The sequence below is a fragment of the Lepidochelys olivacea genome (assembly GCF_965140295.1).
Source record: "Lepidochelys olivacea isolate rLepOli2 genome assembly, chromosome: 7".
In the NCBI taxonomy this organism is placed as follows: domain Eukaryota; kingdom Metazoa; phylum Chordata; order Testudines; family Cheloniidae; genus Lepidochelys; species Lepidochelys olivacea.
Window position 1 is genome coordinate 91360656 of NC_140417.1, and position 24861 is coordinate 91385516.

Here is a 24861-nt window from a genome sequence, read left to right on the forward strand (position 1 = left end):
CCTTAGTCTTTTGTAAACAATTCTAAATATAGTACAGCTTTATATCACAAGTACATGTTCTGAAACTGTTTGTAACAGTTAATAAATCTTCCTTTTCAGCACCAGGCTTTACAGTCAGTTGATAGATTCCCAGATCATCAACTGAACACTGTTTAAACCAATACTATACATTAGTTTAAAAATTCCAAATTCTGGTCAGATGCAGTTACTCCAGATTTATGTGACTCAAATTTCCCCCTAAACCTCTCACTCAAGGTATGATCCTACTCCCACAGAATTAAATGGCAAAATTATCATTATCCTAAAGGATCTGGACTATATTGATAAAGCAAAGAGTGCAAATATAACTTTGGCCTCCAATCCTGTAAACACCTAAACATGTGCATAAATGTACACATGCCAGCAGTCCCATTGAAGTTAACAGGACTGCTCACTCAGCTGAAATTACATGTGTGTAAATGCTTACAAGATTAGAGACTTGGTTTTTAAAGTTTTGCAAATTAGACGTTACCCATTTAAACATCTTCAAGATGTCAGCATGAAACATTTTTATGAAAAAGAATCTAGTCTTTTTCAGCTTCAAATAGACTGTATCAAGCCATATCCATTCAAAATGCTAGTGTGCCATGATAGATTCCTAAATTCTAAGGCCAGAAGGGACAACTGTGATGATCTAGTCTGCATAACCCAGGCCACAGAACTCTCTCCAAAATAAGCCCTGTTTGAACTAGTCCATATCTTTTAGAAAAAACATCCAATTTTGACTTCAAAATTCTCAGTGATATGAGAATCTACTAAAACCTTGGACACTGTTCCAATGGTGAGTTACCTTCACTACTTTGTTTCCCATCTGAATTTGTCTAGCTTCAACTTCCAGCTGCTGGCTCTTGTTATAACTTTGTCTGCTAGATTGAAGAACCCATTGTCAAATACTTGTTCCCTATGTAGGCACTTACAGACTCATCAAGTCACCCCTTAATCCTCACTTTGTTCAGCTAAAAGGATTGAGTTCCTGGAGTCCATCTCTATAAGGCATGCTTTCCAATCCATCATGCGAAGCCTCACATATACAAATCCTACACTCAGCTACCAAGCTTCCTTGACCAAAGGACATGAGAGCAGTGCAGTGTCACTGCATTCAGACCCCTTTCCAGAGGGTATACTAAGCCTGGGGTGCAAGGGAAAACTTTCTATCACATTCAAGTGACAGTAGTTTCAAGAGGTGGGTGGGAGCCTGGGTCACTCCTTGTTGATCAAAGGAAGGATAATTATCGGAGAGTTCTTAATTACACAAGATGTCTAAAGACTACCTGACTCTGTTAAATAATGCTTGACAATTGAAGAGATTCCCTGAGGTGTCACAAAATTGTGAGATCCTTCTTCCATCACCATGCCTTCCACAGGGGCAGTCAATGGCTTCAACACATCATGGGCCAGAAGGTCCTCGTAGAAGCTAAAAATCAAACAAAATATACATGCTAACTATCTGCAAGAACAGTAACAGCAGCATTAATTGTTAATCATAGCAATTAGACTGGCATAACACACAAACTATATAACCTTTGTCTTCTATAACCTATTCAACTGGCGTTTGAAGCTGAACTATATATGTTTAGTATTAATGTATTCCTAATAATTACATAAATAAAAATGACCTTATATGTACTTTTCACTACTTCATAAGGACTGATCTCTTTCAAGGGAAAGACAATATACCCACCTAGCTCTCCCCATTGCAATCCTGTTGGAAAGTTTCACATCAGTTGGAAATTCTGACTTACTGTGGCAGGAAGATAAATGATGTCTGGAGCTAAAAGTATTTAACTTACTGCCCACTTTCCTTCTCTTGTGAAAGCTCTAGATCATGTCAGAGCTGGACTTCGAGTATCTTCTAACAGGTGCAACTTTGCTTCCTCTGGTATTTACAAAAGATGTCCTGTACAGTTTATCATCAATTACCTATCATTACATTGTCGGCCCACTAACCCAGCTCCTAAGGATTTATTGTAATATTCCAAACCAATGAGCAGCTTCAAACAGTCACCCCTATTTTAAACAGTTTTCTCCTTCTCTCCAAAATATTACCCTGGCCCAGGTAATAATTTTTTTTTTATAGCAGTAAAGGCATCAGATCTTTAAAGTCTGATATTTCACAGTTCCATAAGGCAAGAAATAAAAAGTTTCATGCCACTGGAAATCAATGATTTCCCAACTTTCCAACTAGACTCAGCCACTATCTGCCTTAGTTTTCCACAGCATCTATCATTGTAAAATCTAAGTACTTCCCTGGTACATTAGGTCTGCATAGTTCCTAGTAGATTGAGACTTCTGTTCTTTGCCCTGCCTGGCAGTCAGCTCTGTTTTGGGATCGATATTTGTGTGTGGTTTTTCCCTTTCACCTCTCACCCCCAAATCTGGAATGGTGGAAGGCCTTGTTAAAGAGGTTTTGCAATGTGCGCTAAAAGTGGTCAAACTCTGGATTAGCCTGACCTCTTCTAGAAGCTTGTTCCGCAGCTGAACCCCTCCCTTTGCAAATGATGTGTCTGGCTGTGACATGCTTGCTTTGCCCTCAGCTTTCTGAGCTGTATTTTTTTCCAGTTGTTAAGGAGGTCTCGGACAGAGAACCTGGGCCTTGAACCATTGACAGCACGAAAGATCAAACCCAAGGCCTTGACTTGATAATGGAAGCGGATTAGGAGTTAGCCGAGGTAGCACAGCAGAGAGGTGATGTACTCATGGCAGTCTGGACCACTAACAAAGCAAACACTACAGTATTTTATCCAGGCTGGAGTCTCTGCACTGTTGCTATTTTCAGATACAGTGAGCTACGTTAGCCTGGATGGATCTCTGCGGTCAGATCCTCACCTGGAAGGACAGAGTGAAGAGCCACTGGAAAAAGGCATTTTTCACCATTTAGACCCTTGAGACTTAGGCAAGGTGCCAAGTCAAGCAGGGTCCCTAAGATAATCAATAAGATGAATACCTCCAGATGAGAGAGACATAACTTTAATATATTAGACAAGCTATCATTTGGAAAGCAGTGTAAAACCATTTTAATGACACCTGATATGATGCTTTTTTAAGATAGGAAGTAACATTTCTATAAAACCTGTAGAACTTTTCAACGAATATGCTATTGCTAGTCTGATGGCACAGTACACTCTGTAAGTCTGAGGTTTTGTTTTTAATTTTCAGTAGCCTAGAAGGAAAACTGGACAAATTCCAAAAGTTTTTCTTGATTTTTCACATGTAATGCCTCTGACTCCAATCAGGATACAGACAGTGTATAAAGTAACTCAAGGCAGAATTTGGCTTAGAACCCCGCAACCCGAGCCAAACTCAATGGGAGAAGTGTCAGATCCAGATCTGGTCGGAAAACAAACCCACCTGCTTGGTTCGGCTCTTCTTATCCTCATTCCTGCTGGCCACCTCTACCACCCTGTGCGCTGTGTGTGCTGTGGAGTGAGTGTGTCAGAGTGGCAGAGTCTCTCATTCTGCAGCCAGCCATGGTACAGCAGGGGTGATGAATGCAGCTGCAATCACACCAACCCCAGGGCCAGAAGTCAGCAGTGGTGATTCAGGTTTGGGGGGCAGGGTCAAATAGGCTTGAATTTGGGTCAGGGCCTAAAATTTAAGCCCAAGCAAACCTCTAATTGGTTCTCTGTATTCTATTCTGCCATCCAAAACTATTCCCTTAATTGTGCTACTTAGGTAGGCCCAGTTCTGTCACCCTTGTTTACACCAAGTGGTACCTCATTCCTTGAATACTTTCACTGTGATTGGTGGAATGACTGGCAGACTAGTAAATTACCACTCAGCATGAGTAAGAATGGCAGAAGTTTACTGAACTCCTGGAATGCACAGCATGGCAGGCAAAAGGACATGCTTCATGAAATTTAATTGCTTTCTTACTACTGTTTTGCATCTTTGTCTAGTGAGGACACTGCTGAGGAGTACATGCAGTCTGATTATTTGTTACTTTCCCAAGGCCAAACTACCACAGACTTGAACATAAGCAGTCCTATTAACTTCAACTATGTGCATGAATAAGACAATCACAATACAGTCCTGGTCCAGTGTTGTCATTATAGTTTATTGGACCCATTTAAGAAATTTGTTACACTAAAATACATGCTTTCATTTGATGACATTTTGATACTTAAAAACTAGCAGAGGTTGTTCACATCAAACAAGTGCTACTATATCTAAATTAATATCTATGCCACATACTTGTAAATCTGCTAATTTTAAAATGTCAGACTATTTTGAGTCTGATCTTCATTCCACTTACCTACAAAATGCACTAAAAATAATGGCTAAAACGGTCTCTTGAATTCAATAATACAATTACTTTAACAGTAATATTTCAAATCATATAAAAAGGTACTGTCAATTTATGTGCAGCCTGAAATTTAAATACTGTGAATTGATTTTTTTAAAACCAACTAATATACACACACACACACACATACTTCTAAACAAAGCTTCCTCTTGACCAGCTGGTTTAAGACAAATAAATCCTCCTCTGAAATTTCAACAGTGAAACTTACTAAAAGTGAAACTTACTAAAACACAAACGAAACTGACCTCACAGATTATTTTTAATTGTCCAAGATGAGAAAACTGCAGAAAATAAACAAATCCCATAAACAATGACAAGGGTGTTGTTAGTAACCCATGTAAGAGAATGCTATAATATATAACTACCCTTTGACAGCTGAAAATTATTTTTAAAGGATCAGTGTCATCACCTGTACGTTTGTATCCTAGACTGGGCAGTGCACCATGAATTATTAAAAAGATGACGCTCGTTCGCTTGTTACTTTTCCTAATCCTTTTACAGCTGCAACAGCTTTTCATTCACCACCTCACCTTTGATGCTTTGGGGCATAGGCGGGCCTAAGCGTTATGTACTGTGCTCCCAGATCCGCTGTACAGCGAGGGTTGTGCGGGCTCCTGCTTGTACTCATTCTTCCTCCTGGGAACATGGAGACGTGACTAAAAGAGGGCCAGGCTCCCCCACATATACTGTCCCCGGACACAGTTAGCGCCTAACATGAGGGGGGTTACAAAAATGACGTTCCAGCAGGATGTTTGTATGTCTGGTTCTGGCCCCTAGGGGCGGTCAGCGCCCCAGTCCTCCAGGCGAAGCCCCCAGAGCCCTCGGCTGGCCTCCTTCCTGCACAGCTGTTCGCTCTTGCTCAGCACATGCTGGAGCCCCAGCCCCGCTCAGTAGCCTGGGGAGGAGAGTCCCTCTCTCCGCGCCTGTCGTCAGGCCCGACTGGCAGCTTTGCTATGCTGTGCAGAGTCTCCATGGGGCACTGCTCACGTCCCCTCCCCTGCGGCATGCGAACACCCGGGCTCTGCGCTGACCCGGGGCTGATGCCTGGCTCGGAGCCGGGGTGCCATCCCCAGTGCTTATGCGCCCGTGCCCGGGGCTGATCCCTGCTCCCCTGTCCCCGTGCATGGGCGGGGAGTTGTCCGGCCCTGCAGAGGCCGCTCTGCCCGCGGCAGGGCCTCACCTGCGTCCCGGGCTTTGTCCCACAGCACGATGCGCAGCGGGCGCTGGGGCAGCTCTCTCCGCAGCAGCGCAGCGCACAGGCTGCCGGTCAGCCCGGCGCCCACGATCAGCACCCGCGCCACGGCGGCGCCGGCCATTGGCCTACACGGAGATGTGACTAAAAGACCGGCTCTCCCACCCAGACTGTCCCCGGACGACGGTAGTGAGCCTGCGCTCGGGCGGCGGGCCCGGGCTCCTCCCGCTGCTGCTGCGGGCCCAACCAGCGCGGTGCCCGGCGGAGCCTGCCCCAGCCCCGCTCGCCTGCAGGGGGAGCAGCCGGGCCGCTGGCCCGCAGTGACAGTCCAGCGCCACCCTGTCGGAGCCGGCCCCCAGAGGGCCGCGTACTAACGCTGCCTCTCCTGGCTGCCGGGGCTCAGGGCGGGGGACGAGCTTTCACAATGGGGCGGGGTTCCCACTGCTTTGTATCCATGGGCGAGCTCTGTCACGTGCGCACACCAGAGACAGGGACACGCACAAACTACATATGTGTACTCCGTACCCGACCCTAGATAAACAAATCCCTGCCCAGCACGATCCGTACACACGCCGCATACATATCTTCCCCTCTCTCCTCCGGCCCGCCACACTCCCTCTACAGGAGTCAAACGACAAGTCAGCTAATTGAATGCCCAATCCTGCAAGTGACTCTGCATGAAGAGACTCCAGGGTGGCAGGTTTGTAGAAATTTCGGTGATGCCCAGAAGCCGCCCCCGCCCCACTCCACCCCCCACCTGTCTAAGGCTCTGGGAGGGAGTTTAGGTGGGGGAGAGAAGGTCCGGGGTGCAGGTCCTGGGCTGGGGCAGGGGATTGGGGTGCAGGACGGGTGAGAGGTTGGGCTCTGGGATGGAGTTTCGGTGCTGGGTTCAGGCTCTGGGGGTGCAGGAGGGGGTGAGGGGTGCAGGCTCTGGGCTGGAGTTAGGGTGTAGGCTCTGGGCTTGGGCAAGGGGTGGGGGTGCAGGCTCTGGGAAGGAGTTTGGGGGGCGGAGGGAGGGGGTGCAGGGTCTGGGAGGGGGTGCAGGGGTGCAGCGCTTACCTGGGGCTCCTAGGCAGGGAAGGCGGGGAGTCTCCATGTCCTGCTACACCCCAGCTTCCCATTGGCTGCAGGGGCGCTTGGGGCAGGACACAGACCCACCTCACCCAGGGGCTGCAGGGAGGGGCTGGCAACCACATGGAGTGAGTAGGGAGGAAGCCGCTCAGCTCCACTACGCTGCCCGTGGTGAGTGGGGGCCCCGGGGCGGGGGGGGGGGGCAGAAGGTGGGGCCGAGGGAGACACCCGGACCCAAACATTGCTGGAGCCAGGCCCAGGGCCAAGAATACAAAAATATTCCTGGTGTCCAGGCACCACAGGCCCATAGGATTTGCTGCCCATGACATCCTATAATTTTCAACATTTAAATTAAATTCATAATTTAGAGCTATACAAGGTCAGATATTTTAATGTCTTCCTTAGAAGAAGGCCACCAATAATTATGATACTAAAATTCTTTTGAATTGCATATACTCGGGAAAGTACTGTCTCCATTTATATATGCATTTCAATGAACCCTTTTAATTGCCTTAAAATATTTCTCCTCAGATTAATTTCTGTACTATTAAAATGATGTTAAAAGATTGTTAAAGTCCAATGATTAAGCACACTGTTAGGAAATGCGAATGTACTATAGAATATCATACAGTTGTTTCATACAACCTTGTAAGTCACATCTTGTGACATGTAGTGAGGCCTTAGTCCTGCAAAGCACTTTAGCAAGTGATTAACCTTTGGGGCATGGCTACACTTGCAGGTGTAGAGCACTGTGAGTTAAACCAGCCCTTGGAGAGCTCAGGAGGGAAAGTGCTGCAGTGTGTCCACACTGTCAGATTCAAGCGCACTGGCGTGGCCACATTAGCAGCTCTTGCAACACAACAGAGAGCAGTGCATTGTGGTAGCTATCCCAGCATGCTAGTGGCTGCAACATGCTTTTCAAATGGGTGGGGTGGAGCGTGACAGGGAGTGTTGTCTGTATGTGGGGGGAGGGAGAGTGGGTTTTTGGGGGGCTGAGAGCATGTTAACATGCTGTCTTGTAAATTCAGACAGCTGCAGATCCCCTTCCCTCCCCCCTCTCTCTCACAAACACTCTCAACAACAGCATTCCACAGTAATTGCTTTCCTTGTCCCGGAGCAGATAAGCATGCCGGCTGTCAGAAATGGAACTTTGAAAGGGCATATCCACATTCCTACAGCTAAGTTCAAAACAATGACAAGAGTGGCCACTTGACTTAAGGGGATTATGGGACTTTTCTGGAGGCCAAACAAAGCGCAGTAATGCAACACCTCGTTCACACTGACGTTGGGGCGTTTCAGCCAAGGCACAGCAAGCGTTATGCTTCTTGTGGAAGTGGATTACCAGGAGCACTCCAGCTGCAGAGTCCAGGCGCTCTAAGTGCCGTGCCAATGTGGACAGGTCGTGAGTTAGGGCACCTGGGGCTCTAATTTGCAAGTGTAGCCAAGCCCTTAGTGTACATATAGTCTCATTGATTTCAGCGGAACTAATCGCATTATTGAGATTATGCACATGCTGAAGTGCTTTTTGGATTGGGGCCTGATGGAGATGAGGTTAACTGTGCTTACCTGAGTGGTTAACTGTGCAACCTTAAATGTTGTTATATATATAAAAAAATTAATTCACTTTTTTCTTTTCCCCAGGAAAAATGTCAAAAGTCAGACCTCATGAGAGCATCCAGTCTCATGTGTCTTACTAGGTTAGTAGGGAGGAGCTTGTTTGAATATTTGTACACTACAAGGTACATACAGACTGCTTGATGCGCCTTACAAGATATGCCACAAATGAGGTGGGCTGCTATAAGCTCTGCCTCATTCAATACATAGCAGATGGAAATTTGTATCTTGCACACAATATTTACTTGATCCTGGACAGCTGAATTTTTTTCTTAGGCATGTAGAATAACTTTCCATTTTATTATGATCAATCCTTATGTTAGGGACATGCAAGTAAATAACTATCCGTTTTGCAAGGCTGAATTCTTAAAAGATGAACAGGGATGAGGCAGGGCTTGATGAACAGCATAAAGGACCTAAAAGAAGCACTGAGAGAGAGGCCTACAATACAGCCAGTCTTTGCTCTCAGCACTGCAGATATATATAAATAATCCTACAAACTGAACTGCAGATTTACAATGTACACTGTTCCATCACATATAACTCAGTCAAATCAAAACCAATTTTCACCAGAGCACTTGAAGGTCCTTTTCCTCCACAAGGACCCTTTCCCAGCCAAATTTCAACTTCCTACCCCCATTGCTAAAGCTATGTATAACTTTAATTAAAATTCTATTTGAATTAGTAACATCAGATACAACATTATACTTTATCATGCACTTTCCATTTGTAATACTTGTCGTGTATATTATGTGTACTACTTATATGTCTGATTGTGCTGTACACAGTACATTGGTAAGTAATGTTATTTAGCCTACAAATATTAAATCAAGACTTACTGCATAAGAATGTAATTACAATCTGGCATGGCTTCTTAGGATATAATATATTAAGTTGTATCTTCTTTAAGGGAAGCTTGGCATGTAACACTCATGAAATCCAACAGAAAGATCGTTATTTAGGGATTCCTCAGAACCACTGTAAGCCTCATGGATAATTAAGAGGTTGTAGTTGGCTTTATTAACTTAACCTAACATTCTCTATAGGAATAAGAGGGATTCCTAAAGAAGACTAAATATAAACACTGAAGTACGCAGAAAGCCTTCCCCCGACTACAACAGGCTATGCAGTATTATAAAGACACATGTGCAGTTAGTTTTAGCACAAAGGCCTAAATTTGATGTCAGATACATGACCACAGACTCCCCAGTTACCACATAACTCATGCTGATATGTGACTAGACTCATCTAGATTAATAATAATCTTGCAGTGTCCTCCATTCAAGTTTCAGTTATAGAGATAAATTAAGGGGCTTCATTCATGGATGGTAGTGACTTTATTATCCACTGAATTTGCTGTTAATAGCGTATAGCAAAGAACTGTTTCTGCCAGTCAAGACAAGGCTCCCTAATGATGGTGAGAGTGACTGATGTTAAACTCTGTGAATCTAGTCTCTGTGTTCTCTCGTCTGGTGCGTATAGGCCTTCTTTTGTTGGGCAGGAGATGACACTTCTTGTGGTAAACTAGTATTTCACACTTGGTAATATTTCTTTCCTGAATGTGAGAGTTTCCTGTTTCATAGCAAACACTTTCATAGTTAAAGCAATCACTTAATATATTACCTTATAACATTGGATACAGATATTATGAGTGATATTGATACATGCAGCAACTCTCAAGCATTTCATAACATCCAAACACTATACACATTTCTATAAATCTAATACCTATTTTAACAAAACGAACACACAGGTAGGCCAGACTGGTTTTCAGCTATGTCAGTGTTCAGTGAGGCCTACGGACTTTGGCATGAGCTGGCACCTAAACTGCCAGCATCACAACCACCACCTCACCTCACAAGGATGTTGTGAAAATAAATTCATTAGTGTTTGTGAAGCACTCTGACAGTATGCTGTTGAACCTCATACAAACACCCCGGAGGAAATTACTAATTCTGTATTAAAAGCAAGGTTTGAATAGTATGCAGTAAATAAGGCCTGGAGCCACACGCTGAACAACTGAGGATAAAACAAAATATTGAATTATACCATCCATCCTATGCTGGATGAAGCAGGGTCTGAATGAGGCAGAGGTTCTGTGTTTTGTCCACTATTTTTCCCCCCATTCTTTTAACATACTTTCTTGTGCTCTTATGTACAGCAGAGTAAGAAAAACACTCAGCTGTATCTAAAGCACTTAAGAAAATACTGTCTTTCTGTCCTTCCACATATTCTTTCAGGATGGACTTTCAAGCTATACCACATTGCAACACAGCTCCTAAACAGCCAGCAACATTTTAAACACTGAACCTTCTAACTCTCTTGTAAATCTTTTGAATACTAGCATAAGAAACAGGCAAAGGGGATTTATTTTATTTTCGTCTTTCACTGGTAGCAAAAAAGACAGAACAAACACTGAATGGGGGGGGGAAGCATACCCCTTCCCGTCACACACTTTTCCTTTCCATGCATTTAGATTAAAACAAAATATGAAGTGCTTCATCACAAAGAATTCTGCACTTCAAATACAGTATTAATGACATTTTCTAGAGAATAATGTCAGTACCTTCTGCAAGCATCAACCTATGACTAGCGTTTCAGATTCTCCACGTCTGACTCACTCCATGGGCAAGGGTCACCACTATGCCAGTACTGTTTCTTTTTCTTTAATTTTCACATTTCCCACCCCCCTCCAAGTATTTCTCCTCCTCACTGACTAGCTTTATTCCAGTCTCATCTGAAACCTGTAACTCTGAATGTCTCTCTTCCTTTACTGTTTTAATTATTTGACTCTCTTAAAGTATTGCAGTCTTCCTTTTTAAAAAAAAAAAAAAAAAACTAGCAACTTCACAGTTAAGCCTTTCTTCCAGTCCAGAGACTGGGCACATGCCTCTTTTGCTATTTGTACATGGTACCTTGTGTGGCAATGTCTATGTTTTAAGCAAGAGTGAGCAAATCACCACTGTAATGTGTGACTGGGCATAGGCCAGCAGAAAGGAAACCAAAGGCCAGGTCTAAGGTTAGACATCAGTTTTTCGATATGATGTTTTATTAGGAAATGGCGGTCAACGGTTATGCCAACTGTTGCAGAAATTGGGAAGTGGGTTAGAAATAACAACCACCACAAAACTGTAGAACCGAATAGTAGAAAGTCACAGTGTGGGAAGGTGGAAAACTTTCTGTAGTTTATGCTGTAAACTTTCAATGTTTCCAATGTTCTTGCTGTAATATTATTATTCAGTAGGTATTCTAAAGAGCCTTTATCAACATATATTTCAAAGGACCAAATTCTGGCCTCAGTTGAAGATCATGCACCTCAGAAGATAAGAGTAGGAGCCATAGGATATACTGTATTTTCAGAAGTAACCATTTATTTTGGTTTCAGAGTAGCAGCCGTGTTAGTCTGTATTTGCAAAAAGAACAGGAGGACTTGTGGCACCTTAGAGACTAACAAATTTATTTGAGCATAAGCTTTGGTGAGTTACAGCTCACTTCATCGGATGCATTCAGTGGAAAATACAGTGGGGAGATTTATATACATAGAGAACATGAAACAATGGGTGTTACCATACACACTGTAACCAGAGTGATCACTTAAGGTGAACTATTACCAGCAGGAGAGCCGGGGAGTGAACCTTTTGTAGTGATAATCGAGGTGGCCCATTTCCAACAGTTGACAAGAATGTCTGAGGAACAGTGGGGGGTGGGAGATAAACATGGGGAAATAGTTTTACTTTGTGTAATGACCCATCCACTCCCAGTCACTATTCAAGCCTAAGTTAATTGTATCCAGTTTGCAAATTAATTCCAATTCAGCAGTCTCTCCTTGGAGTCTGTTTCTGAAGTTTTTGTTGTTGAAGTATTGCCACTTTTAGGTCTGTAATCAAGTGACCAGAGAGATTGAAGTGTTCTCTGACTGGTTATTTTGGGTGTGTCAGCTTCTAGGTACCAATCTGAAGCACCTAGGGCCAAATCCTCAAGGTATTTAGGCTCCTAAAGTCATCATGCTCTAAACGTTCACAGCTATGAAGACTCAAAAGGTTTACATTTATTAAGCTAGTTAACAGCAGGTTGAACAGATTTTTTTTCTTCTGACTGCAACCAACCATTTATTACAGGGGTTATAGGAGGCTGGTAAGAGGAATATGAGGCATTAGGCTACTAAATACTTTTGAGGATCTGGGGCTTAAAGCCTGATTTTTTTTTTTTTCAGAGATGCCAAGGACTTGGAGCTCCCGTGGGTTACTTTTGAGAAGTTTGGCTGTAATCTTTGTCTGGTACAGTCTGCCCCAGCCGGGGTTGAATTCCAAGATTTTGAGCATTATTAAAGTAGTGGGTATTTTTAGTATACTTTTTCTATTCTTTATCTTTCTTTTAGTTCATCCTTCTTTTAGGGACGAGACGACCCATTACCTCAAAACCATTCCATTCCCTGCCCAGCTGCCTATAACTCCTTTAATAAATGGTTTGTTGAATTCAGAATAGAAAAATCCGTTCAACCTGCTGTTAACTAGAATAACAAATGTAACCTTTCGAGTCTTTATATCTGTGGACATTTAGGCATTATAGCAAAACGTGTAGTTTGCAAATATACTTAGTGTGGTCACCATATTTATCATTTTCCTTTACAGTGTTTCCAAAACTTTTGTAAATTGAACCCCCTTAGAAAAATGAAATCAGTTGCATCCCCTGCAATCCCACCATGAATTCTTAATGGCTTGTCCATCTTAATCTATACATCTTCCACATTGTCCTGGCTGCTTCGGCATATACCAAAGTTTAGGAAATTTCAATCATTTGTCTGATAAAATCTGCAATGTACTGGACATCTTCCAGATATTCCAAAAGGGACAGCCCTTGTCCCAAACATCTCACAGTGCAGCGTGCTGTTTTTAAATGAATTGTATGATTCTTAATGCAATGATTTATATCTATCTAGTGGTGAATTAAAGCTCACTATGGACCATATCCAGTCCAACCAAAGGGCCCTGCACTACAAATCATGCCACATCTGGCTCCCTGTCCTGCCATACTGCCTCTTGTTTCTAAGGTCATGTCTACACTATCATTTATGTCAGCAAAACTTATGTCACTCAGGGGTGTGAAAAAACACACCCCTGAGCAACATAAATTTAGCTGGCATAAGTGGTGGTGTGGACAGCACTATGTTGTCAGGAGAGCTTCTCCCACTGACATAGCAACTGCCACTTGTTGGGGGTGGTTTAATTATGTTGACAGGAGAGCTCTCTCCCGTCAGTATAGAGCTGCTGCACGAGAGCTCTTACAGTGCACAGCTGCATCGGTACAGCTGTGTTGCTCTAAGGTCTAGTGTAGACATAGCTGAGTCACCTGTGGATTGCAACACTCTAGTATTTCTAGTGTTTGCTGCTGGCAAATCCTACGTATCATACTATAAAAAGTGATCAGGCTAAAATGGGGGGCTTTCAAACCACATACATTTTCAGTAGAAAATGCTTTTATCAGTTGGAAACTGAGCTCATTACTAAGTTTGAGGCAAATTATAGAGATCTAGGTTATTTTCTCAACTGGGGTAGATAATGGCTTTACTTCTGAATATAGTTATCTGATTTTAGAAAAATGTAAAGGCTTCTTATATACCTCCATTAATTCTGAGCTCATATTCAAGAAAACTTGAGCTTGAGATGGCAACAGGCCAGTAACACTTCTATTTGTAACAGGCGTGGTAACCATTGTAAACATTTCAGCGTGGTAGCCATGTTAGTCTGCATCAGCAAAAACAATGAGTATTTGTGGCACCTTAGAGACTAATAAATTTATTTGGGCATAAGCTTTTGTGGGCTAAAACCCACTTCATCAGATGCATGGAGTGAAAAAAACAGTAGGCAGGTGTATATACATCTCCAGTTAAGACATTCCATGCATTACAGTGACTGGGGCTCAATGTAGTTTAAAGTGATTCCTTTTTTGTTTTGAATCCCATTTTACAGTTATCTTCTGGAAGACTTTTTAGGCCCAAGAGAAGTTAGTTTTGCAATGAGTTGAGTAGTGTTCTATTGCTAGATTTACTTTTTCCTTTATGAATCATAACTTTTCATGTTACTTAATTGTGTGTTTTGGGAGTGATTTATTTTACCAAAGAGTCTGGTGTATGATTAGGAAATGTGCTATGCCTACTATTCATCAATATAATTTATAGATAAACAGGATTGGTTCTCCTGGGACTGGTAGATTTTCCTTGGTGAGCTGTTCTAGTTAAAATCCAGTAGAAGTGGGTCAGCTGGACATTACAGTTCTGGGTTTAGAGGTAGGCATCTAAAGCAGTCAGAAAGCTATGAGTACAAGTGAAATCTCAGAAGAAAATAAGAGTGATATATGGAGTCCCTGTTGGTGTTTTTACAGAAGGTGAGTTTATTAAATGTGAATACAGACATCAATGAGAGTTTGGAAACCAAAGATTTACAGTTAGAAGGAAAATCTCTCTATGTTCAGCTGGTAAGTCAGTCACCAAGGTTGCTTGGAAAGAGGGAGACAAGAGTGCCCCCAGAAAGAACTACATGACGTATGAGTTAGGCCCTTTATTTTCATTTTTTATTTTCCAGGAATTTATCGGGTTTAATTCAAAAATTTTAAAAAATGGGAGGGTATCAGTAAAAATGAAAAGGAAGTCAGCAAGTGGGGCAGGGGTCCCCATAATCAAAGGCGGGTGGAGGGGTGGTAATCTCAGAGGGTACTCACCATGTGCCAGTTGAGGAAGCCTTCCACTCCCTGCAGTGGTGGGTTGTCTCGGCTACTGGAACCTGGCTCCTCTCCTATCTTGTTCCCCGCACAAGTTGTGGGGAAGCAAACTGGGCTGCACTGAAGGGTCAGGAGGTCAGGGGAAGGCTGCAACCCATGTGTACTAGTCCCCTTGGTGGGCAGAGCCCTCTTCTGATCCTGCCCTTTAGTATGGGCCAGTCTACTTGCCCTCTTAAAAATTTCCAGGTCCCAAAAAAGCCAAAATTCAGGTGAAAATCAATAAAAACACATATACTGGCTTTTTCAAAAACCTGGGAATTTTTCAAGAGCAATCAGTAAATATTGATAATGTAATGAGCTGTCTCATATCGGAGGTTCTTCAAGAGTGGTTACAAGAGCTATAACCACTCCAGGGTAGAGTCTATTGCTGAAGTGTGCACCAAGGAGCAGAAGACCTAGGGAAACCTCTGTATGAAGGATGCATGTGGTAGGACACTAGTTAAGTAGCAAGTAACCCATGGGCCCAATACTGAGCTCATTAAATCACAATTACTGCCAGTTTTCCAGCTAGAACATTTAGCCTTTAGTGAAGGTGCCCAAGATAGTGATACATTTTGTGATAGCTGGGATAGCTCCCTTACCCTTACAAGTGCCATAATTCTTTAGTGACCATAAATAGTCAGAATCTCAATTTCAAATTTCATTCAAAAGGACACTCCCCTTAACACTGTGCCAAGATGTTGGTTTGATACTGCCACCAAATGAGAGTGTCAGCTGAATTGCTACTACCTTTTGCTGTAGCACCTTGATGTTCCTTTGAGGTCTGCCATCCAAATACTGATCCATCTTCAACCTGTTTAGAGCATAAAAGCGGACAAAATTGTAGGGTACAATGGTATGGCTGCTGCATACTCTAAAGCTGCATTATGGTAGGTATCTTGTTCACTAATGTATTTTAATTTTCAGTACTTATTCTTATCTAGGGGTATTCTTAATATTTGAGTTCTCTCATCTCATTAGTTCTCCTATTACAATGTATGTGCATATGGATGTGATGAAGGTGATATACACAATAGAGAAGCAATCCCTTCCTTGGTGTTTTCCTGCTCCCTACTCACTTTCCTGAGTGCAGGGATCCCCAGTTCTTGAATATATTTTTCTCAGCGTGCTTTTCTGGAGCTGGCCCTTTTAATTGTGGCAGAGCCAAATAGCTGCACCTCTGAAGTGCCCGTTTTGTAACTGACTGAAGCTTGTTGCATATATATATCTCTCTCACACACACACTCTTGAGAAATACCTGTTGTACTTCCGTTGTTGTATTAGATGGAATATATGGGCCAAAGGTGTTAACATAATCCTGTCACTGTCCAACATTAAACAACATTAAACAGGCTGCGGGATTAGGTATACAGAGACCTCAGCCTGCTTAATATGGTAAACACATGATTAAAAGGTCTAAAAGATTTTTTTAATTAAAGATAAAGAAATGAAGGAAAATTAGTTAAACCATTTGAAATGTAAAGTATTAAGTAATGCTTTCATTTTAACAACATCCCTTGTTCCTTTTTCTGTAGAGTTTTTAGAAGGAATCCCTGCTGCTTCCCCCCCCCCCCAGTTAAACAGTCTCTCTAGATGGTATCAAAGATGGTCATACCTGTCTTTTTGGGGAAAGAGAAGTTACTTGAGGTGGGCTAGAGCTGCTGTTAGTCAGATCCCATTTCATCCAGATGATATTTCGGATTCAGCTGGAGCCAGTAGAGATGGCAATGTCACCTAGGTCCCTTTCTCTGGCCCGGTCTGGTCAGAACATCTCTCAGGATCAGGATGATGAAAGTCCAGGAAATGGGGTGGTGGCAGCCACAATGGTGAAACTTGCTCCAGTAGCCTATTTTTCTCCCTAGAGTCTTTCTTTAAGGACCCACAAAGGGAATGGTGGGTGGAAAAGCCTATGCCTTCATTATTTTGGCTAGTAATTAGGCCTAGTTTCTGACTCCCATGGAGGATGGGTGTGATCCCAAAGGACTGGAGAAGGGCAAACATAGTACCATTCAACAAAAACGAGGACCTGGAGAATTATAGATCAATTAGCCTAACTTCTATACCTGGAAAGATACTGGAACAAATTATGAAACAATCAGTTTATAAGCACCTGGAGGATAATAGGGTTTTAGGGAATAACCAGCGTGGATTTATCAAGAACAAATCATGCCAAACCAACTTAATTTCCTTCTTTGACAGCGTTATTGGCCTACTGGATAGGAGGAAACTATAGATGTGATGTATCTTAATTTTTATAAGGCTTTTGACACGTTCCCACACGATAGTCTCATGAGCAAACTAACTAAATGTGGTCTATGAAATTACTATAAGGTGGATGCACAATTGGTTGAAAGACTGTACTCGGGGTAGTTATTAATGGTTTACTGTAAAACTGGGGGGGAAGGGGGGCGACGTATCTAGTGAGGTACTGCAAAGGTCTGTCCTAGGTCTGGTACTATTGAATATTTTCATTAACGACTCAGATAACGGAGTGGAGAGTATGCTTATAAAATTTGCAGATAATACTAAGTTGGGAGGGCTTGCTAGTACTTTGGAGGACAGGGTTAGAATTCAAAATGACCTTGATAAATTGAAGAATTGGTCAGAAATCAACAAGATGAAATTCGATAAAAACAAGTGGAAAGTACTATATGTTGGAAGGAAAAACATCAAATGCACAACTACAAAATGGGGAATAAGGGGCTAAACACTAGAACTGCTGAAATCGATCTGGAGGTTATAGTGGACCATAAATTGAATCAGTCAATAATATTATGCAGTTGTGAAAAAGGCTAATATAATTCAGGGGGTATATTAACAGGAGTTAAGACACAGGAGGTAATTATTCTGCTCTACTTGGCACTTGTGAGGCCTCAGCTGGAATACTGTGTCCAGTTCTGGGTGCCACACTTTAAGAAAGGTGTGGACAAATTAAAGAGTGTCCAGGGGGGAAGAACAAAAATAGGGCAGGTTTTCTAAATCTTTTATTCTGAGGAAGGACTAAAAAAAACTGGGTGAGTTATGGTCAGTCTGCCATATTATTCTGTCATAAAATGTTGGCATTCAGAATAAATTATCAGTCTGGATGGCATTGCCACACTGAAAGAAATAATTCTCCCTTAATTGTGCTTGTGTAGTGGCATAAAAATATCTTAAGTGCACAGCAAACTAATAGGGCAGTACTACAAGTTTCTTTTCTCTCTCTCTCTCCCCTCTCTACATAAGGTGCCACTTAGCTTGCATGTTAGTACTGTGTGCCAGTCCACACTCAGGATACATCAGAATATAGTAAATTAAATGTTCCCTTTTTGTCTTTGTACCATACTGCTGTAAAGGAGTGGCAGGGTAGATACGTTGTAACCTTATTTTTTTTTATACTCTCTGCTTGTGACTAGCATGTCTGTTTAGAGAGACCACAAATTCAGAGACCACCATCAGAAGGAGTCCAGAGGAGAGTAGCAAGAATCGTAAAAGGTTTAGAAAACCTAACCTGTGAGGAAAGGTTAAAAAAACTGGCCATGTTTAATTCTGCAAAAAGAAGACCGAGGTGGGACCGGATAAGAGTCTTCTAATATGCAAAGGCTATCATAGAGGATAGTGATTAGTTGTTCTCCATATCAGCTGAAGGTAGGACAAGAAATAATGGGTTTAAGCTGCAGCAAAGGAGATATAGGTTAGATACTAGAAACTTGCTAACTATAAGTGTAGTTAACCTCCCTTGGAAGCCTATACCAGAGCTTATGGAATCCTCCTCACTGGAGATTTTTAAGAACAAGTTGGACAAACACTTGTCAGGAATGATCTAGGTTTACTTGGTCCTGCCTCAGTGCAGGGGACAGGACTAGATGACCTCCCACGGTCCCTTGCAGCTCTAGGTTTCTGTGATTATTTTTTTTTAAAAATTCATATTTTGGTGCTAAAGTTGGTTTTAATAGCAAGGGGGCTGTGTCCCAAGAGAAGAGATGCACCTTGTGGGATTGGGGTCCACAACAGAGTCCTGCACTGGTGTCCACCCTGGCAGCAGTAGGGAAGAGGAAGGGGACACAACTCCCCCACCCCCGTCACCCTGGCAACTCTCCTCCAATGGGAAGAGGAGAGACAACTGAAGTCCCCAGCAGCCAGTTAGACGGCACAAGACAGGCAAGCAGCAGCACTGAAAGCAGTTTCTGACCCTGGGCCCAGCCCCGGATGCCTGGGAAAGCAAGAGGGAGGCTACAAATAGCCCTGCTTTCCTCCGTGTGGCAAGACCAGCCTGGGAGCGAAGCAGAGAGGAGGTCTCCCTATAGCTGGCCAGCATAGCACTGCCAGGCCCAGCAGTGACCTGTCTGTAACCCCAGCCCGCAGAAGAGCCTCATGAGGGTGCAATCTGCTCCTCCTGCCCCCTCTTGACAGCAACAGAAGGAGACAGCCTGGTTCTCCTTCCACCACCTGCAGCCTGCTTGCCCTGCAGCCAGCCCACACCCAATCTAGGATTTTGGAGCCTGAGACCTGACCTGCTTGCATCTGAACCAAGCTTTAAAGACTGTCAGCACTGTTCCAGAAGGGTGTGGATGTTTTAGTTCCTCTCCAGTGATCCCCAGGAAGGACCTGCATGCTTGCACCAGTCTTCTGAGCGCTCAGCCAGAAAAGGAAGTATCCTGTGTGAGTATCCTGTATTACAGCTAGCTAGGTAGTTAAGGTTTAATCTTATACCATTAAGGCACCTTCCATCAGTGAAAGGGCTTTAATCTGCCTAGATCATCAAGATCTGCACTACAATTCCCAGTATAATAAAGTGTGTTTCTAAGAGCATCTCCTTACCGGCCTGCAACATGCCTCCACATGTACCACTTGGGTACCTGAAATGTGGGGGACTGAAGGAGGAGACACTTTTGGTAGGAACATTAGGGAGTGTGTGGTCACATGCCCTAGTGTGATTGCCAGCATAGCCATTAATAATTAAAGAGCAGTATTAATATCTCTAATGATTTCAATCATTTAATATTTTTATTGTATATTTGTCTTTAATAAAATTGTTACATACAGTTTATAGTTATTGTTTTTAACTTGTTTGTTTGAGTTTGGATTATTTTTTGTTCAAGCGTGGTAGCCCCTGCCTTAGGGCTTCTCTACGCTAGAGGTTCTGTTGGTATAACTTATGTTGCTCAGGGGTGTAAATAAGCCACCCTCCGGAGTGATGTAAGTTACACTGACCTAAGCGCCAGTGTGGACAGTCTCCCGCCAACATAGCTGCCGCCGCTCATGGAAATAGTTTTATTATGCTGACAGGGGAGCTCTCTCCCATTGACATAGAGCATCTTCACCAGATGTGCTACAGTGGCGCTGCTGCATTGGCACAGCAGTGCCGTTGTGGTGCTTCTAGTGTAGACTAGCCCTAAGTGTGTTTTGACACCTTGTCTCACTGAAGGCCCGGCTAAGTAGCTCTATTCTTTAAGCACACCAGTATGAGGAGGGGGCACAGTGAAACGAGTCAAAGCAACAGCAGTGTTGGAACTGTCCATATACTGTGAGTGACCTTTCTCCTGTTAATACATCTTACAGGTACTCAGCCAGCGCTGAAAGGGGGATTGCATAAAAAAGGAGTGCTGGATATTATCAGGGCAGCCAACTTGTATGTTTCCTTATCAGGTTTAGTCAGAATAACCCCAGATCGCCACTGTGACGTATCTGAGAGGTGAGCTGAGGGAGGACCTGGAGAGGGCCACAAAATTGCCATGCATGCTTTGTCCTTCTCTGGATCATTGCTACTCTGGGCGCACTGGCCTCTGGACCTATCTAAAGGTCTATAGGGAACACGGCTACCATATCTCAGTTTACTGCCTTGAGGACTTCTGGCATTCCATAGTCAGGAGGGCACCTGATTATATCATCTAGCCCATGGGCAGAACCACTCAACTCCATACTGTGGGCATTCTACCCAAAAGCACTGAAAGAAAGTGGGCTAGGAGTTGTGGATGACACCCATGTTCCTCTGAGGGCTCACAGGGCGAACAATGCACCCACTTACCCATGTCTGAAAAATGTAGCCTGAGTGACTTGGCCATGATCACACAGGAAGTCTATAGTAGAGCCAGTTACAAATCTACATATACCAACTCCTAACCCAGTGCCTTAAACGCGAAACCTTTCTTCCTTATAGTCTACAAAACTTACACCAAAACTCTGTATTTTAGTACTTAGACTTTTTTGTTAATGACAACTGTGAGGTTAGGCAGATATATTAATATTGTTGCATGTGCTGTAACCTTCAAAGAAAAGGATATTTCAAGCATAAATTCATATTCTGTCAGTGTCTGTATGTATTTTGTAATGAACGGTCCCAAAGCTCCCTCCACCACATCACTGCTCCTGAGAAATAGGTTTTGGCTCTGGAAGTATGTTTGCATTAAAGGTACAGATTAAAAGACCTAAATATTGATTTTTCCCTCGCTAATATGTTTTGGCCAGCATTCTTGTTTCTACTCCATTTTGTGGGAAACCCATTTGACTCCTAGCTATATCTTCTTTTATTAAAGATTTTCAAAAGCATTTGTGCAGAACACTTCTTCTGTAGTAGGTTACTGCTTTATCCTATAATAAATGGAGACTCTAACAAAGACAGTGTTCTTGACAAATAAGATAACTGGAAGCCAATGCAATTAGGGCCTGCTAAAATATCAAGCATCTCACTAAAGAAAATACTATTAAAACCTTCATAAATATTTGCAGAATGGTGAAATAGAATTTAGTACAACCTGTTCGAGCTGGCATTCTGACTTCAGCTAGATTTGTAAAGAGTGGCAGATAACCTACATGTGTAACAGTCTGATGGAGTTATATCTCTTCTTTCTATCCTATTTCTCTCCCTGCCTCCCCAGCCACAGTTCAAATACTAAGAAGGTCTGGCTAGTGAGGGACACAAAGTGCAGCAAACCATGCTAGTCGGGGGAGGAGGGGAAGACTAGTTTCCCTAGTGCCATATACTGTCACTGTTCCTTCTCCTCTGACCTCCCACAACCTGACATTGTTTTAGCACTAAGAAAAGGAGTACTTGTGGCACCTTAGAGACTAACCAAATTGGTTAGTCTCTAAGGTGCCACAAGTACTCCTTTTCTTTTTGCGAATACAGACTAACACGGCGGTTACTCTGAAACCTGTTTTAGCACTGTCCATCACAGGTGCTCTGAATCCTGTCCTTGAATCCCTCCAAAGGAGCTATCCTACTCCTGTATCTACATGAAGCTGGTAACCTGTGCTTTTTAGGTGGTAGGTGTAGTACCGGGAAAAATAATTTAGAGATGGGCTGTTCACAAAACAATAGAATGTGTGTGTGATACTTGTTCTGATCAACACACCCTTTGTAGGGTGTGTTAATCAGTGTAATATGGTGTGATTTATGCTTACATCTGTATTTTTAGAAAATGTATTAAAAATTGTTGTAGTAAATTCTTGTATCACTTTCACTATGATCATGAGCACTATAAGCCTAAGATAGACAAAGCAACTCTTTTTAACCAGTTTTTTTGTTTTTGTTTTTAAAGGAAATAAATAGACTTGGCAGAAATAGAAAATTTATATATATATGATTTTGACAGGTAATGTCAACATCTATTTTATAGGATTTTTTATTTTTACCAATTTAAATGTTGCACAGTTGCACAAAATTATGGGGTTTATGCTTTTTTTCTGTTTATTTATTTAAATTTTCTCTGTTGGAAACTATGGGAGGGAGTCAGACAATACTTAATGAGAGATGTTGAGATTCAAATGTGATGTTGACAATTTGTGTTTTAATGGTTATAAAGTTTTAACATGTCAAAACATGGAAATTAAATATCCTTAAATCACCTCTAATAAGTTCTCAAACAGCATTTTTTTTGCCTACGTATACATTTCTATTATCAAAGGAAATTTTTTTTGTCTGTTTGTATGTGTATGGTGAAATTAATGTTTATCGATAGTTACCAATACAAATGTAATCCTTCCAAGCCTAGAAATAAAGCGCTTCTTTTGTTTTGGGCTCTTACCATATATATTGAATTGTTCAGAATCAGATAGAGACAAAAAAGATGACAAACTGCTGGGTAGACTTGTTTAGCTGTATTAAAAGAAATATTTGTGCATACAAAATACTGATGCCTGCAAAATTTCTCCTTAGATGAGTACACACGTTTCCATACTATCATAATAGTACTGCCTAGAGAGGGGAAGAGGCAGGTGAGATTGACCTTAAAGGGAGCTATTCTGTCACTTAATGCTGGTGGAAAATGTACACCTATTCTTCTGTGCATTGATGGGAGACAGATCACTTTATGATCTGATTAGTGCAAGAGAAATGTAATACAGACCCACTCTAACTACAAAAAGATGTCATATCCCTTTCTCTGCTGTTGGAATGTGTGCAGCAGTAAGTAGGCCATCCTGGCACATCAGGCTGCACTGGAGGCATGTTATTCACTACAATACTTAGCATTGTTCAACATCACAAGACAGGTCCTGTTTGACTTGCTCACATTAGTAGCACCATTGGCTTTGATGGGGCTACGGCAAGTGTAAGCGTTTGCAGGATTGGAACTCCTAATGGCTAGGCTATGTAGCAAACTAAGAATAAACTCCTAGATTCATTAGCTAATAAAAATACATGTGCCCACAAAATTATAATAACCTGTAAAGACAGACACCTGCTAACTTTCTATTAGAGTGGTCTGTTTACCCAACAAATATTGTTGAGAGTGATAGGTTTTCTTTGCATCTGACTTTTTTCCCCCTGCCAGATACCAACAGAGATTAGTCCAAAGAGGCCTCTCTCAGGTCTCAGAGTAACAGCCGTGTTAGTCTGTATTCGCAAAAAGAAAAGGAGTACTTGTGGCACCTTAGAGACTAACCAATTTATTTGAGCATGAGCTTTCGTGAGCTACAGCTGTAGCTACGCTGTAGCTCACGAAAGCTCATGCTCAAATAAATTGGTTCGTCTCTAAGGTGCCACAAGTCCTCCTTTTCTCTCAGGTCTGTATTACTTAAGCAATAGATTGGAAACACAGGGCACTTTCTGGGTTCAGTGACAAGATAGAAGGAAGTGAATTTGAGAGATAGTCTACAATGAAAATAGAAATTAAAAATTAGGCATATGCCAGTCTATTTTAATACACTTTACAATTTCAGATGGTATGTGCGGGGCATTGATAGAGAATTATTGTCCTGTACATTAGCTACTAGTATTTCTGGAACTCTTCTCCAATTAGCTTAACATAGAGATTAGCACTTGATTATGTAGCCCTTGTGTATATGGATGGGAAGGCTTTAAACCAGCTGGACGTCAACTATAAGGAAATGCTGGATTCAGCAGTTGTTATTGCTGTTAGACATGGGAGCCAAACCAAAACCTGGGGGTCCAAAGCCATCAAATGCTGAATAAGTTTTGATCCAGCTCTAGTTGCTTTCCAGCTCAACCCCATCTCTAGTTGTTATTGTAAACCATGTATTAACAAGGTACAGTGCAAGTGTTATCTACGCTTTGTTTCTACATCTGCTGAGTCTTGAACTATGTGAGTGATGTTGTTGTTTGTTTGAGGCTATCCTAGCAATTAATGACCAGTAGAATAACCACGCAGAAAACAGGACTTCATAATATTTTTCCTAGAATATAACACTGCAGAATAAACACGAATCATAGTAAGCTACATTAAGTCATAACTGATACGGTTTCTGTACGTTACCCTTGATTCTGAGGGCACTAACACAGCACACTTTTTTTTTTTCCCAAGAGACCCAAGATGTGGTTGGCTGTAGTTGTGACATGTTTGATCCATGGAACTGTATCAGTACAAGGACATGTTGTTAACACACCTTTAGATCCTGAAACATTTATGAATATTGTAAGTAAAGTGTCCAAGCGTGGGGGGAAATC

The 24861-nt window shown here is 42.3% G+C and overlaps 2 protein-coding genes across 15 annotated transcripts in view; one reads left to right on the top strand and one right to left on the bottom strand.

Annotated features, from left to right (window-relative positions):
- The window catches only part of RNLS (renalase, FAD dependent amine oxidase), a 155722-nt gene extending 149827 nt beyond the window's left edge, over positions 1–5895 (bottom strand). For all 4 annotated transcript variants that reach the window (XM_084633620.1, XM_084633618.1, XM_084633619.1 and 1 more), the window contains exons 1-3: positions 5523–5895; positions 4873–4978; positions 1311–1453 (exon numbers count right to left, since the gene is read on the bottom strand). In XM_084633620.1, the coding sequence (XP_084489746.1) occupies positions 1311–1453; positions 4873–4978; positions 5523–5658 (385 nt within the window). In that variant the 5' untranslated portion in view covers positions 5659–5895. The remainder of the gene's footprint in view (positions 1–1310; positions 1454–4872; positions 4979–5522) is intronic.
- LOC311523530 (lysosomal acid lipase/cholesteryl ester hydrolase-like) overlaps positions 1–24861 on the top strand; it is a 136898-nt gene that overhangs the window by 100525 nt on the left and 11512 nt on the right. For 2 of the 11 annotated variants that reach the window (XM_084633607.1, XM_084633612.1), the window contains exons 1-5: positions 5998–6234; positions 6665–6776; positions 8247–8302; positions 12433–12551; positions 24719–24829. In XM_084633607.1, coding sequence (XP_084489733.1) covers positions 12435–12551; positions 24719–24829 — 228 coding nt within the window. In that variant the 5' untranslated portion in view covers positions 5998–6234; positions 6665–6776; positions 8247–8302; positions 12433–12434. Of the gene's footprint in view, positions 1–5997; positions 6235–6664; positions 6777–8246; positions 8303–12432; positions 12552–19065; positions 19617–22530; positions 22550–24718; positions 24830–24861 lie in introns of those variants that run through there. The other 9 variants (XM_084633614.1, XM_084633610.1, XM_084633617.1 and 6 more) reach the window with 9 other exon arrangements.